General features: G+C 48.9%; 2 protein-coding genes across 4 annotated transcripts in view; one reads left to right on the top strand and one right to left on the bottom strand.

The window, feature by feature from the left end:
- The first annotated feature begins 1,808 nt into the window (after positions 1-1,808).
- On the top strand, positions 1,809-9,532 carry IAH1 (isoamyl acetate hydrolyzing esterase 1 (putative)). The gene is made up of 6 exons (XM_084792216.1): positions 1,809-1,949; positions 2,825-2,877; positions 3,512-3,660; positions 5,324-5,485; positions 6,684-6,805; positions 9,222-9,532. The coding sequence occupies exons 1-6, from the start codon at positions 1,869-1,871 to the stop codon at positions 9,402-9,404; spliced, it is 750 nt and encodes a 249-aa protein (XP_084648342.1). The 5' UTR covers positions 1,809-1,868; the 3' UTR covers positions 9,405-9,532.
- A 69-nt stretch (positions 9,533-9,601) lies between these two features.
- ADAM17 (ADAM metallopeptidase domain 17) overlaps positions 9,602-15,288 on the bottom strand; it is a 47,742-nt gene continuing 42,055 nt past the window's right edge. For all 3 annotated transcript variants that reach the window (XM_084792182.1, XM_084792183.1, XM_084792184.1), the window contains 5 exons: positions 15,079-15,209; positions 14,325-14,403; positions 13,560-13,648; positions 11,977-12,027; positions 9,602-11,557 (listed from right to left, as the gene is read on the bottom strand). In XM_084792182.1, the coding sequence (XP_084648308.1) occupies positions 11,207-11,557; positions 11,977-12,027; positions 13,560-13,648; positions 14,325-14,403; positions 15,079-15,209 (701 nt within the window). In that variant the 3' untranslated portion in view covers positions 9,602-11,206. The remainder of the gene's footprint in view (positions 11,558-11,976; positions 12,028-13,559; positions 13,649-14,324; positions 14,404-15,078; positions 15,210-15,288) is intronic.

The raw sequence follows: 15,288 nt of genomic DNA, 5'->3' as shown, positions 1-15,288 counted from the left end.
AGAGCTGCCTGTTGAGAGTATTGATTCCACCTGCAGGCATATATGCAGCGTGTGCTGAAATGTTTTAAGATCTCCTAGCAGCGGAGTCAGAATCTGTCTTCCTCTCTCGGGAAAGGAGAAGAGTGGTCTGCACTGGCATATCTGTGTTGGAGCTGGATGCAAATACTGTGCCACGAGTTGGAAACCCCAGTTCTCCACCCCTTACGCAATTCCTTGGTTTGTGTTTGTAAAAGCACCACTTTGGGGACCACTTTGTATGAGATCTACAGACTAGGAGGTGGGGGAGGGGGCTAGAGTTCAGTGACTGCCACCTTTTCCCAGGGAGCAGACAGAAGCTTGATAGTGTTTCACTATCGAGCCAAAGAACCAGGCCCATACAGCCTGTCCTGTTGTAAGGACCAGACAAACTCCATTTTGAAAAAGACACTCCATTTCCTGTTAAACTTGGTCAAGGGCTGAACCCAGATTCCAGGAAAACCACAAAGTCTAAACAGAAAAATATTCCCTAGCAACACAATCAGCTCACCTTGGGACAATCCAAATATACTCTCTGCTGGTCAAGCTGACCAGCAGGTGGTCTGCACATAGCAACAACCAATTAGGAGAGGCCAGGCCAAAGTTCCTAACGCCCCTGTGACTGCTTCCACCAGTCTTTTCCATAGGCCACCTTGCCCCTAGACCTGTTACCCAGCCATGAAACACCAAGGCTTGCAACTCCCTCCTTGCAGCTTTTCTGCCCAAATGCCATCCAATCATATACTATAAAGCCCATTTCTTTGGGGGCTGGAGAGATGGTTCAGGGGTTAAGAGCACTGACTGCTCCTGGCAAGGTCCTGAGTTCAAGTCCCAGCAACCACATGGTGGTTCACAACCATCAGTGATCTGATGCCCTCTTCTGGCTTGCAGGTGTAATACAGGCAGAGCGCTGTATACATAATAAATCAATCTTTAAACATTTTTTTTCTTTGTCTAAAACCTATATATATATTTAAAAAAAAAAAAAACCTTTCAATTGAGGCCACTTCCCTGCATCTGCTGTGTCAGTGTATTGGAGGTGTGACCCGGGTTCGAACTCTGCTCTTGGGTGGTCTGTTCGGGGAGTCTCTCAAATTTTGGGCATAACACTGTCTATCTCCCTTCCTAGGTGTGTAAACACTGCTGCACTTTGGTAACAAAATGTAAATCTGACTCTTCCTTAAAACGAAATTTCTATAAAACCAGCCGAAGTCCCTTATCTTTGGCCTATACCAGAAGTCTAGGGACTCCACATTATACAAAAAATTATTACATAAAGCTAAACATTTCAATTTAATTGCTGGAGAAAGATGCCATGGAGTCAGGCCTTCTGGAGTGAGGGGCCCTGTACAGCTCTGGTTTTTTTTGTTTGTTTGTTTTTGTTTTTGTTTTTTGGTTTTTCGAGACAGGGTCTCTCTGTGTAGCCTTGGCTGTCCTGGACTCACTTTGTAGACCAGGCTGTCCTCGAACTCACGGCGATCCGCCTGCCTCTGCCTCCCGAGTGCGCCACCACGCCCGGCTCACAGCTCTGGCTTTTAAAGCTGCCCCCTTACTGTGTCCATCAAGGCCAGTAACCACTTGTGGGTAGCCAGCGATGGACACAGAACCGCCTGCTAAAAATGAAGTCTCCAAGACACTAGAGCTATCGCCTGTTTTCAGAGACCGGGTTGGGGTGAGCGGGCTAGAGAGCCCTGTCTAAGGACTCACGGGACCCGGAAACGCCCGTCCAAGGAGGCGTTTCCTCTTCTAAACTAAGCTGCCGGTTCCGAGCTAGCCCCGCCCACAGATAGCCCCGCCCACAGCGCGTGTGTCATCTGCATCCCGCGCAGACTCAGAGCTGGGAACCCGCCACCATGGCGCTGTGCGAGCGGGCTGCCAGCGGGAGCTCTCTGCTCTGGCCTCGCGTGTTGCTCTTCGGGGACTCCATCACGCAGGTACCCGCCCACCCTGGGCTGCGTCCGCGCGCGTGTCGGGGCGGGCCAGGCTCGGTTCCCCTCGTGCTCCGTGGGCCGTGCACCTCCGCGCGCAGGTGCGGACGCCGGGCTGCCCGGGTCTTCTCGCAGGGATTTGGTGTGGCCGGTGCCGTCAGGTGCACGGGAGCTTAGAGGGTCCAGCGCCGCTCCTCGTCCCCTCCCTCAGCCTCTGCGGCTTCTCGCCGAAGCCACTTTGAACTTTGACCCGGCTAGTTCGTTCCTCGCCTCCTCCTCTCAGGTCCAGCACCAACTGGTTTTGGAAACTGCTTTCAACAGCACGAAAAAGTTATCCTATCCAAGACCGTTTAACTCCCAATTAAAGAAATTCCTCAAGATGCCTTCCTTCAGGAAGATAGAATTTTTAAAAAAAGAAAAGGTTTCTCTGCGAGTTTTCTAATACTCGGCCATGGCTTCCCCTAATAATTGGCAGCATTACTTTTAGGTGTTGGACACTTAAGTTTTTGCTCCTGGAGGATTGCGGGACCGTTAGGGAACCAGGAGAGCATAGACTTCCAGGACGTTCAGCTGTGGAGAAGTGGCACAGCACGATGGCCTCTCCTAACTCGCCATAGTTGAGTTCCTCTTGTCCGGATAACTAACGTTTCCTATTTTAAGTCGTGGTAAAGTGTAGATGACTGGCTGGGGTCCATTGGATGAAGAAAACCTAATTTCCAAAGAGCAACCAAGTAAAGCCACAGTGACCCCCAGAATACCTTCCCAAGCAAAGAAGGCAAGAAGCCTGGGGGTGCCTGGACACAGCCTGCCTCTGAGGGGGCCCAGGGGAACACCTTTGCCGCTGTGTCTACTACATGGATAGTAACGGGCTTTTTCTTCAGTTTTCTTTCCAGCAAGGTGGATGGGGCGCATTGCTGGCTGACAGACTAGTCAGGTGAGAACCGTTTGTAGGTTGTACTTGGCTACTTTCTAGGGGGAAGCTAGTCTCGAAGAGTAAATGACACAGTGGCTTTTATTTGTTAGTCATTTCCCTCTTGGGGGTGCTTGTTAAAGGGAAGGAAGACAGGGCAGGCCCTCGGGCTCTGCAACATCGAGGTTGCTTGAGTGAGATCTGGCAGCACTTGTGTTGGCTGGGCTGCCTGCTTGTAATCTCCCAACCACTGAGTTTCTGCCTGTGAATGGGTTTCTGTACTTGCTCAGATTAACATCCATCAGAAAGTCCATTTTAGGCTGGGCGTGGTAGTGCAAGTCCTTAATCACAGCACTCTGAGTTCAAGGCCAGCCTAGTCTACAAAGAGTCCAGGACTCTGTAACAGAGAACGCCTGTATCGAAGAACCAACCAAACAAAATAAATCAAAATAAAAAATAAAGTCCATTTTAGATGTACCCTGAGCCACCACCAAAATGTATAGAATTAGCCTCTTGTATGGAATTCCATGGAACTCATCTCTCACTGAGGGGCGTGGGAGGCTGGGGAGGGTCTGAGTACACTCTTACTACGGTCAGCTCCCAGGACTAGAAGCAGACTCTTTGCTCATAACCCATCTTTTTAACCAATTTGTTTCAGAAAATGTGACGTTCTGAATCGTGGGTTTTCAGGTTACAACACCAGATGGGCCAACATTATCCTTCCGAGATTAATTAGGAAAGGGAGTGGCCTGGAAAACCCAGTGGCAGTTACAATTTTCTTCGGTGCCAATGACTCTACACTCAAAGGTGAGGGCATCTCTAGATTTTTGGTTTTCCTGGACTCACACTAATACATGTTTATATACTTTTTCTCCCCAAACTGCTTCTGTATCTCCCAGCAGAAAGTTTTTCAGAGAGCGGTGCGTCCCTGGGCCTTGTCTGTGTGGGTTTCTTTGGGCTTTGATGTGGTGAGAGTTGGCTCAAGTGCTCTAGGGTTCATCTTCCACATGACTGCCTTGTTGGCTCCTCCTGAGATTACTTTCAGCCTTTGCCCCTGCCCTCTAATGTGCTCAGGTGATGCAGCTGGCAGCAGAGGGCCTGCCTCTAGGGCATGCATGCTCTGCTGAGAAAGTAGTGTCTTCTTTTGCTGGGTTTTTGAGGTTTTTTGTTTTTTGTTGTGACAGGATCTCCTGTAGCCCAGGCTGGCTTCAAACTCACTAAGTAGCTAAGGCTAGCTGATCCTTCTGCCTCTACCTCTCAAGTGCTGGGAGATGGGCATGTGCCACAACCTGGCCTGTTACTGTTTGTTTTGGTTTGGGGCTTACCCCACCCCCACCCCCTGCCTTAAATTACCCATGACTATAGAGAAAGGCTGGCCAGGAATACATGCAGACACCAGCAGTGGCCTGGATGGCAGGCTCATGGGTGATTTTGCTTTTTACTTCCTGTGGTTTGCACGGAATCTGCAGAGCCTTGTGCTTGTGTGCCAGCCTAACTGGAGCAAGCCTCTGCGGTCTGAGGAACATTTTGCACACTTAACATTTTCCACAGCTATCCAAAGAGGTAGACCTGCCATTACCTCACTTCCCAGTGAGGGCACTGAGCTTCAGAAGGTTAAAGCACTCATCAGTGACAGTGGGGATTAGAGTGGTGCAGCCGTAGGTCACAGCTACAGATCTAGCCTCATGCTGATGGTGAACCCAAAGGACACTAACATTCCGAATGCCCTAGCCAGCCTCCAGTGTGAACTGGTAACCAGGTTTAAGAGGAGGGAGTCTTTTGTGTCTTTTGGTACTCAACAGCACCTCACTGACACTGTAAATTTGCAGAAAAACACTGCTACCGGAGTGGTGGCACACTCAGCACTGGGAGGCCGAGACAAAAGGATCATTGCTAGTTCCAGGCCAGCCTGAGCCAAGAGTAACATCCTGTCTCAAAACAAGGGCTGAGCTGGAGAGATGGCGCAGAGGCTAAGAGCACTGACTGTTCTTCCAGAGGTCCTGGATTCAATTCTCAGCAACCATATGGTGGCTCACCATCTATAATGTGATCTGATGCCCTCTCCTGGCTTGCAGGTGGACATGCAGGCAGAGCACTGTATACACCATAATAAAAAGAAAAAAGAAATAACACAAGGGCCTGGGGATGTCACAGGGTGGGTAAAGTGCTTGCCTAGCATGCACAGTCCTGAGTTCCCTTCCCAGCATGACATAAAACGGAGGCTGGGTGTGTATGGGGCTGCAGGCCTTGGGAGGCAGAGGCAGGAGGATCTCTGAGTTCCAGGCCAGCCTGGTCTACATAGCAAGTTCCAAGCTAGCAGGGTTACATAATAACACTTGACTATCTAGTGGCCTAGGTGAGACTATATCTCAAAAAGAAAAAAGATCTAAACAGAAACAAGTATTTTTTTTCTTATTCGTTGTTGCTTCCAATAGGCTGTTGAGCCTGAGCTATACATTATCTTGAACAGATGAGAACCGCAAGCAGCACGTCCCACTGGATGAGTATGGAGCAAACCTGCGGGCGATGGTGCAGTACCTGAAGTCTGTGCACATCCCCGAGGAGCGAGTTATTCTCATCACACCGCCCCCGCTCTGCGAGGCAGCCTGGGAGAAGGAATGCGTCCTAAAAGGTGAGGAAAGCGCACCTTCGCTCGCTCGTCAGAGCTGGATGTGCGCGGTGAGGGCTTCGACACGAGGGCCTTGTCAGACCAGCGGTTCCCAACCTTCCTAACGCTGCCACCCTTTAATACAGTTCATGTGGTGGTGACTCCCAACCATAAAATTACTTTTATTGCTACTTCATAACTGTAATTTTGCTACTGTTATGAACGATAATTTAAACAGTTTTGGAGATAGAGGTTTGCCAAAGGGGTTGTAAGAACTGCTATCGGCTGTTTTTTGCATAAATCAGGGTAGGGGCAGCCTGGCTGTATGTAAGTCAAGAAGGCACTGATGCCCTGGCACTTACTTGCCATAGTTGCCAGATGCCAAGATGTACACAAAACAAACTTGCCAGCTGCAGTAGCTGGGGCGGGCACACAAAGCCCTCATCTGCAGATGCCCCTCCCCAGTCTTGGTAGTTGGGAAAGTGTGACGGTGAAATCCCTCTGCTTGTCTTCCTGTGTGCATTCTGTCCCTTCAGCACAGCAGCTCCCACGCTGATGCACTTGCCTAGAAACGATGGACTGTCTAAGCGCAGGTTTGACTGGGACACAGTAATAGCTTTCCAGCACAGGTCTACTGTCAAAAGTCACAGGCAGCTCATTAGCCCAACTCCTTCTGTGCCCCAGGCCCCTTCCCCCAGCCTCTTAGTCCCCCACCTGCACTCCTGAGACTCCCCAAGCTGGGCTTCCCCACCTCCTTGGTGGTCAGCCTTCCTTATAGACTGGGAGGCAGCATGTGCTTGGTTAAATACATGCACTTGTCCTGGGATAATGTGCGTAAATGAGATGGATGTGGCCACAGAGTGGCTGAGCACGCTGCTCACAGGCGCTGGCAGCGACTAGTCTCCCTGCACACTGCACGCCTCTCTCCCATCACTGTGGTAGCTGCTGGCTGCATGCTGACACTCAGGGCCTCAGTGGCAGTGTGTGTCTCTCGTGGTCTTGACGTTTCTAGCCACGCTTTTCCTTCCCCCTGATCCAGCTCACCTCTGGATGCTACAGCTACTGTTCCTCCCTGCTCTGCACTCTGTCCTGTCCTCTTAGAGCAGTGCCATTGTAGTGCCCCAAGCAGACATCAGGGGCACTTAGAAACCGTCCAGTCAGTGTAGCTTCATAAGGACCAGCACTAAGTTTGCCAGTGACCATCTCGAGTTTTCACCAACAGGTTGCAAGTTAAACCGCCTGAACTCTGTTGTGGGTGAATATGCTAATGCGTGTTTACAAGTAGCCAGAGAGTGTGGGACTGATGTCCTTGACCTGTGGACCCTGATGCAGAAGGACAACCAGGTACTGTGGATTGCTCAGTCCTCTCGGTGTTACTGGGATCACCTGGAGAAACCAGTTTTCCTAGGCCAGCTCTTTGGGTAGGTGTGGTAGTCCACACCTGTAACCCCCAAACTCGGGAGGGGAGGGGAGAAGGATGAGGAGCTGAAGGGCAGCACTACCCTGCGCTGTGAGTGAGACCAGCCTGGCCATAGAAAACTGTCTCAGAAGACATAAATGGCAGCCATGCTTTTCACCAGGAAAACTGGGCAGAGGAGAGACCTGGGGGAGTTGAAGAAGCTATCGCAGCAGGAACTTAGGAGTTACCTAGAGCACCATAAATGCCAAGTTCATGTGTATGAGAGGGACAGAGTTCAGATAAAACAGTGACACATTTGACTAACAAAATCCACAGCTTGAGATGCCATTCTAGTTGAATTATTTTGTCTTAAAGCCTGAAAACAAATACATACACATATATACATACACAGACATACATGCTTGGAAAGCTAGTTGTTGTGAAGTACAGCCCCTCAGGAGGGCAGCTGGACAGTCGTGGACAGTCACAACATGCATTGACAGAGCATTGTATACACTAGGCCCAAAGCTAGAAGCAAGTCACCCATCTTTCCATAGGCCATTGGGTAACCCCGAGTCCAGAGTCCTGACAGCAAAGAGGCCAAGTCTGATGCCCACCACATGGATAAAGCTGGTAAGAAGGGAGGGCTCTCCAGTCATGTACGTGGCTCCAGCTACATGACATCTCAGTCAAGGCTGCAATGTCAGGGTAAGGACAATGTAACAAAATTCAGGTTGCCAACCACGCCTGGTCTGCAGCATATAAGTGACATAGTCAGTCACATCTGTTTTCACCCTTACCTCCCCTTTTGAGACAGGGTCTCACATATCCCAGGCTGGCCTGGAGCTTGCTGTGTGGCTGAGGATGACCCTGATTGTCTGAACTTCCCACCTTCGCCCCTGGAGGTGGCGTGCTGGGGTGACAGATGTGCACTGCCGCACTGCTGTGGACTGGGCATGTGCTAATAAGCAAGCACTCTGCTGACTGGGCCTCCTCCCTGGGCCTACTTTTTACTCCTTAGCAAAATTGCTGGGAGCAATTTAAAGGGTGCTTCCTTGTGATGCTCAGGCCCAGGGAGGGAGCTGAGGGCTGGGAACTTGAAGTACTCAAGGAAAAGAGGTTTTACCATGTAAGCAAAAGATAGAAGAACTCAGTCCACAATCACTAAACCAGATGCTAACTTTCCTCCTCCCCTAATTCTTCATCCATCCATCCTCTCCTCCATGGACCGGAAGGATCTGATACATCCACAGCTCTTCTGTAAAGAGGGACCCGGTGCTGCTTCCTTGCTGGGAGGTCAGGCCCCACAAGATGGCCTGAGAGCCTGAGGTTGCCACATCACTGATTCAAGAGACTGATAGCTCTTTTGGAAGCTTAAGCCAAGTTTACGGCTTTTTAGACAACTGTCTCTTGTCTCCGGAGCTCTTAGAACCCCAGGACTGCAGTCCGCCTCAGCATCCTTGACTGACCTTTGCTCCCAGAGCACCAAGGCCACTAGCCTCAGTGCTTGATCATGGGAGCTTTATTGTGCATATCTACTCCAAGGCCAGCAGGATGGCTTGTCTGGTAAAGGCACTTACTGCCAAGCCTGACGACCTGAGTTTGATCCCAAGCACCTGCGTGGGGGTTGGACAGAAACAACTCCTACAAGTTGTCCTTTGGCCTCCTTGCGCCACCATGGAATGTGCACTCCTCCCCAAGACACCCGCCACCCCGACCCCCCAAATAGTAAGTTGGAAAAAGAAAATCTGCTAAAGATGGCCTAAGAATGTACTGAAAGGGCATCCATCTTTTCACCAACTGTTTTACTCCCAAGTCTTGCGGTTTTGGCCTAGTGAGTCTAGAACTGTGGAATCTTCCGTACAGATCACTAATTAGAACTGCATAGGCAGGAAAGCATGGGGAAAGGCTGCTAGAACTAATTCCCAGCCTGTGACAGTCTCCAGGGTTAGGCGAGCGACAGTTCCTCCAAGTCAGAGTGGGTCTCTGAGTAAAGCCTGGGTTTAGAGTAGTGATGGGGACCAGACTCACCCCAGCCTTCCTGTTCTAGTCCGACGGCCAGGGTAATGATTTAATAGAGCCTGAGCTCTTAATACTAGCAAGTCACGGGCACTCATTAGGCCTGATAACATGTCATGACTCAGGGGACCCAGATCACATCCCAGGTCACACCCATGGATGTCTGTGATCTTGAGAGGGGTCTGTTAGACACAGGGCAACAAGGGTCTTGTACCCCAGGCACTGTGCAGTAGCACACTGAGGTCAATGTGGTCCCAGGCTGCTGCACAACACACAAGGGCTGCAGAGCTCTTGGCCAGCCTGAGGAGGGCGCACCTGACACGGACATTGCTCTCCCTACAGGACTTCTCGTCCTATTTATCAGATGGCCTGCATCTCTCACCCACGGGAAATGAGTTTCTGTTCTCACACCTCTGGCCACTGCTGGAAAAGAAGGTCTCCTCTCTGCCATGGCTGCTTCCTTACTGGAACGATGTGGACGAAGCAAGGCCTGAACTGAGTCTGCTGGGAGACGGAGACCATTAGTCAACCTGGGAGATATTCCCAAGAATGTGGCTGCTAATCACATTCCATGAATAGCCATTTATGTGCATAACCTTGCTGATAATTCACAAACATCAAGAGATCGATTAAATGTTTTTTTCTAAGCTTAACTTTTGTTCATGACTACTGATCAAAAAGCCCACTAACTTATTCTTCAGGGAAATGTTATACTTGATGCATTTTGTTTTGACATTTCAGTATTTATTGACTGAAGCAGGTATCATCAATGCCACAGCTACAGAATATACCCTGAGCAGCTTGTTAATCCTGTACATGGAAAAAAAAGACAAATTTGGTTTAAAAAGTCACAATTTTATAAAAATGGTTTTCTTATCTTCTGCCGAGACCGGTTCATTCATGCATCACCCACACACCCCACTCACCCCACAGCAAATCCTCAAAGTATAACTAAAAAAGAAGGCTATCATGACTAGTTAAAAGAGCAAATACCACAAGGTACATGTTCAAGTATTAGTGTAACAGACGCCCTCAGGAGAGACAAGGCACAGGTTTGGCTAATTGTCAGAGTTTATAAGTTATCTTGGTTAAAATGTGTCAGCTGATGAGCACATTTCAACTCTTAGAAGAAAAAAGCGTTTATAACTAGAATTTCTAGGAGCCAGAATGCGGGGTAATGGTGTTTATGCTTCATACCTTAAGCACAGAGCATCCAGAGGCCGTATAAGAGTTCTCTGACATGGTGGCGCACGCCTGTAATCCCAGCACTTGGGAGGCAGGCGGATCGCTGTGAGTTCGAGGCCAGCCTGGTCTACAAAGCAAGCCCAGGACAGCTAATGTTACGCAGATAGACCCTGTCTTGAAAAAAAAAAAAAAAGTTCTCTCACTGAGTCTGATGATAGATGTTCCAGGGCTGGGCCCAGGCAGAGTGGCAGCACCGCACCCCAGCCCAGCTTCCTGGCCAGCTCAGCATGCCTGGCCTATTCAGAGGCGTTTCTGGTTAAAAGTGCCTGCTTACCCATTCTAGCTTGTATTCTGAAGCAGTATGGGTTTGGTGGATATTGAAATTTCTTAGAGCACTTGGCTTGCTGGCATGTCTGTCTGTGCATGCGTGGTGCCATAGAGGTCAGAAGAGGCCATCTCCCCTCGGACTGGAGTTACTTAGAGTTAAAAGCCACCATGTGGTTGCTGGGGATGTAACCAGGTGCTGTCAACTGCAAGGCCACCTCTCCAGCCAATATTGAATATTTTTTTAAGGCAAACATTGTTAGAGAGATGAGAAGACACTTCTGTAAAGAGGAAACTGCCCCAGAAGCAGTTACTGGCCATCAAGATAGACTGGCAGACGCTAGAGTCTTCATCGTCCTGGGCAGGACTGCTCCTGGTCAGTGGTCCTGAGTGTAGGCAGGACTCGCCATCTGCAGGGTGCAGCACCGACAAAGGCCACATTTGGAGACAATGGTTCCAGCTGTCCTCCCTGTGCTTCACTGTAGTCAGAGGACAGGTACAGTGTACAGAAGGCAGACTGTAGGCGGGATCAAGTTCCTGGCGAGGGTGCTCATTATTTTCTGCTTTTGTACCACAGGTCAAAGGAGATTTTAGATTATAAAAGAAAAACCCAAAACCTGAAAGCCTTAAATTAGCCAGATTTGCCTCACTTCTTCAAAGGGCCTACCTATACAGGATGTCATGTGAAGGTCATGTCACATGACTTGCATCTGCTAAGTTGCTTCCCTGTTTCTCAGATCATCACAATCTGTTTTGATTTCGGGCAACTCTGAAGAACATCTGCAGGTGTTAGTCCTCCAGCAGGCCATGGCTCCCCACTAGCACTCTGTCTCTTTGCTGTCAACTCGGCTCTGACGCTGCAGCTTGAACGAGGCCGCCTTTTCACTCCTGGTGACTGGGTGGTCTGTGAGATCCTCAAAGGACTTGGCAGCTGCACTGTTGTTGGGGAAGGGGTCCTTCTCAAAGCCATCATCGTCCACATGTGAGTCAGTGCTGGGGTCTTCCTGGATGGTGTCCATCCTCTGGTGGTCCAGTTTTGGAGCCGCAGACACTGGTGGCATCATGGCAACTGGCTGCAGGGGCTGCAGACGACCTGGAGTCTGGGGTGCAGGAAAGGGCTTGATAATGCGAACAGACGCCGAATCCATGCTGCTCAACATTTCAATGTTCTGCAAAGGCATCAGTTCAACAGTGAGGAAAACTCAATCAAAGGTCATTACGCTGTCTAACCTGACCCACAGCAGCCCTGGGCTGTGCTCGTGCTAAGCCTGGTGCTGGGCAAGCAGCAGAATCTCCAGAGCTCTGAGACTCTGGCAGTTTGTGTCTTATCAAGACCCATAACAGGAATTCAGTGCTCAGAGTTAAAGCACCACCTGTGGTTGTGGGGACCAGGGTTCCTCTCTGCTAGCTTTTCCTCCCAAGCAACTAAGTCAAGTGTGCTGCAGTCATTTTCTTGGGACCATTCATATCCCATCAAACCCTTGTAACTTGGCACTAGCTCAGGAGGAAAGAGCTCTTGCTGAGGCCTTTGCTGATGTGGCCTAAGTGCAACTGGAGACTGTTCTTTTTGTTTTATTTGTATACTTACACTGTGATGAAACAGAGACAGGGACTCATACTGCTTGTCCAGTTTCTTATCCTAGAAAGAACAGGAAGTAAAAATGTGAGTGCTGCCCATTGACTGCTCCTAAGGTTGAGTGAACTTAGACCTCACTGCCAAGTGTCTGCATTGGAGCAGTTGCCTAGCACACTTGAGGACTTGGGTCTGTCTGCCACCCTGCCACACTGCCAAAAAGAAACCCAAGGGAGTCTAAATGCTAACTGGCAAAGGGAAAGGCAACACCAAGATTTGGGCCACAACCTAATGCCTGGCACCACTAGTGCATTCTCTGGCTAGAAACAAACCACCACTCAGTGGCTTTGCCCTCAAGTCAAACATCGACTTCACGGGCCACATGTACACAGAAGCCGCCCAGCTCCGTAGGGATCATACTGCTGTCCTGAGACACATCTTCCAACAAGAGCCTGGCACAGAGCCTTGCCACCTGAGTGCTGTGCTCTGTACCATGGGACAGAAGCCAGGAGGGCACTGTGAAAGTGTCAGAGATCCACCCGTGCCTCACTCACACAAGGTCAAATTTGTTTTTTCAGTGTTTTGGTTTGGTTTTTCAAGATAAGGTTTTGTGTGTGTGTGTGTGTGTGTGTGTGTGTGTGTGTGTGTGTGTGTGTGTGTTATCTTGGCTATCCTGGATTTGCTTTGTAGACCAAGCTTGCTTCGAACTCAGACCAATCTGCCTGCCTCTGCCTCCCAAGTGCTGGGATTATAGGCACCATGCGCAACTAAGGTCAAGTTTTCAAACTCTAAAAATTTATAAGGACAAGAACACTATACACAGTGTCGTCAGTCTACACTGTACATGGGGAATATCTCTGAAATGTTGACATTTGTTCCACTATAACCAAGTCAGCCTAAAAGTGCTCTTGTTGAGAGACTTCACAAGTCAGGCCCCACACAAGTCCAGCTAAACACTTCCTGTGTTTAACGTATACAGATCTCTATGAGTTCAAGGCCAGCCTGGTCTACAAAGCAAGTCCTGAATAGCAAGTGTTACACAGAGAAACCCAGTCTCAAAATAATAATAACAACAACAACAACAACAACAACAACAATGCTGCAAATAATACGCACACAGAAATACATTTTAAAACCATAATTATGTGTTATTTCGTGCGAATGTGCCATAGCCTACAAGCAAGGATGTGCCCAGGGACAAGGGAGGACAACTCTGGGGACTCGATTTTCTCCTTGCCCCATTCAGGTCCTAGGGAAGAAGTCAGGTCTGGCAGCAGGTATCTGCCTGCTGTTGTATAAGACAGGGTCTCCTGTGCTGTAGCTAGGCACTACGTATCTGAGGGTCCTGACTTTCAGAGTGCATGCCCTACTCTCCCTAGTTTATGCAGTGCTGGGGGGAACACAGGCCTGTGCAAGCCACGGAAGCCCCCTACTAGCTAAGTACCCAGCTCCCATTCTGCTCAAAGATCGTCAGGCACCAAGGCAAGCAGTCTTAGAATACTCATAATAGTACCGGCAACATTTTACATCAGCCTTTGAATTTGGAGTTGCTCAACATCTTTGGAAAATGTCTGATCACTTAAACTTTGGTGACTTACCACACAGTGGACAAGAATGCTGAAAGGAATCCAAAATATCAAGGAGAAAACCAGGACGGACCCAACGATGTTGTCTGCCAGAAACTTTCCTGTGAATAATCCAAACGGTGAACGTCTCAAGCACATACTTAGAAGACTACTGCAGAACGCTCTTTAGTAGCATGGCCAGGCTGTGCTTCGGGATGAGGAAACTAGAGTGCAATGCCCACTTCCTGTGTGGACTGTGCTAACAGACCAAGCACAGCATCTTAGGAAGACAATGTTTTTATTGCCTAAAGGTTATTGTTTTTACAGCTAAATTCTAGGGGGTTTGCTGCTCTTAGACTAGACAGGGTCACAGGACTGAACCATGTTCAGGTGAACTAAGACATGCAAGACACATGGGAATGAACCTATAATGACTTAGTTCTCTCTTAGCCAACAAAGTTCTTTAAAAATGTTTAACTTCTATTTTTATGTGTTCTGTGCACCATGTGAATGCAGTGCCCTGACAGACCAGAGAAGAATGCTGGATTCCCTAGGACTAGAGTTGGAGGTAATTATGAGCTACCACGTAGGTGACGGGAATTGAACTCAGGCCCTCTGGAAGAATAACCAGTGTTCTTAACCCTGAGCTATGTCTCCAGTCCCCATCAGAGTTCATAATAAATGTGAATACTTTAGTCTTCTACTACAGGATCATAGCACAAATTCTGAAACCACAACTAACTCATCATGGAAATAGGCTCAGATCTTGGTAAATAATCCAAGAAATATTTCACTTACCAAAAGTGTTGATGCTCAGCTGGTCAATGAAGTCCCAAAAACGCTCAATTACGTCTTGTACTCGTTTCTCACATTTGCCCTACGAGGAGAAAACATGGTGCATTCTGCCAGACAGCACACTGAGAACTAATGAAGGAAAACAGTGAGCATGTAAACTACTTTACTTAGTGCCCACCTCAGACACAGGATTGTAATTCCAGTCTGGTCATTAGCACTTTCACAATTAGTCCCTTAACTGGGTTTTTCTGTGTGAATACAGGAGTGTGTTGTCACACCCCAAACAAAAGTCCATCCTTAGAATAACCAGGATAAGGCTCAAGAAAGCTGCCATCCTAGGAGTGCCCCAGTCAGACAGACAGCAAGTATGGACAGAGTGGACAGAGGGCTTTATATGTTAAGTACTTAATTTTGCAAACAGAGGCAATCCAAACACAAATGCCATCTTTTTATCTTTCAACCAGTGCTTGCTTTCACTGAGTATGTACAGACAGGGACTGTCTGTGGGCAGGTGTTCTAGACCAGATCTCCCCAGTACCCTTGCCTGGCCTGGGACTCTGTGAAGCAGGCTGGGGCGGGGCTGCATGGTAAAGGCAGCTGGTTTCAGACACTGAGTCCTAATTTCCTAGCTTGGAGAATGGACACAGACTACCAAACTGCTCAAGCTGTGACTCTAAAAGAGGCACTGAGTGAGTAAGAAAGTCAGACCCTGTGCCTCCCTGCAGATGCCTGATTTCACAGTAGGAGAGATACTTACATTCATGTCACAAAATCCTACTGTACAGGGCTTCCCTTTCCTCAAAAATAAGTTCTTTTGCTCTGCATCAACGTAGGGCATACACGGGCCAGAAAGGTTCCTGCAGCACACCTTACACGAGTTGTCAGTGTCTGAAAGAGAAGCAGCCACTGACATGGCGTCCTCCACCACAGGCTCCCTCAGCTCCAGAGAATGCTGTCTGCACGGTGT

The sequence above is a fragment of the Acomys minous genome (assembly GCF_964271855.1).
Source record: "Acomys minous genome assembly, chromosome: 8".
NCBI lineage: Eukaryota > Metazoa > Chordata > Mammalia > Rodentia > Muridae > Acomys > Acomys minous.
This window is presented reverse-complemented; position numbering and strand designations above follow the sequence as displayed.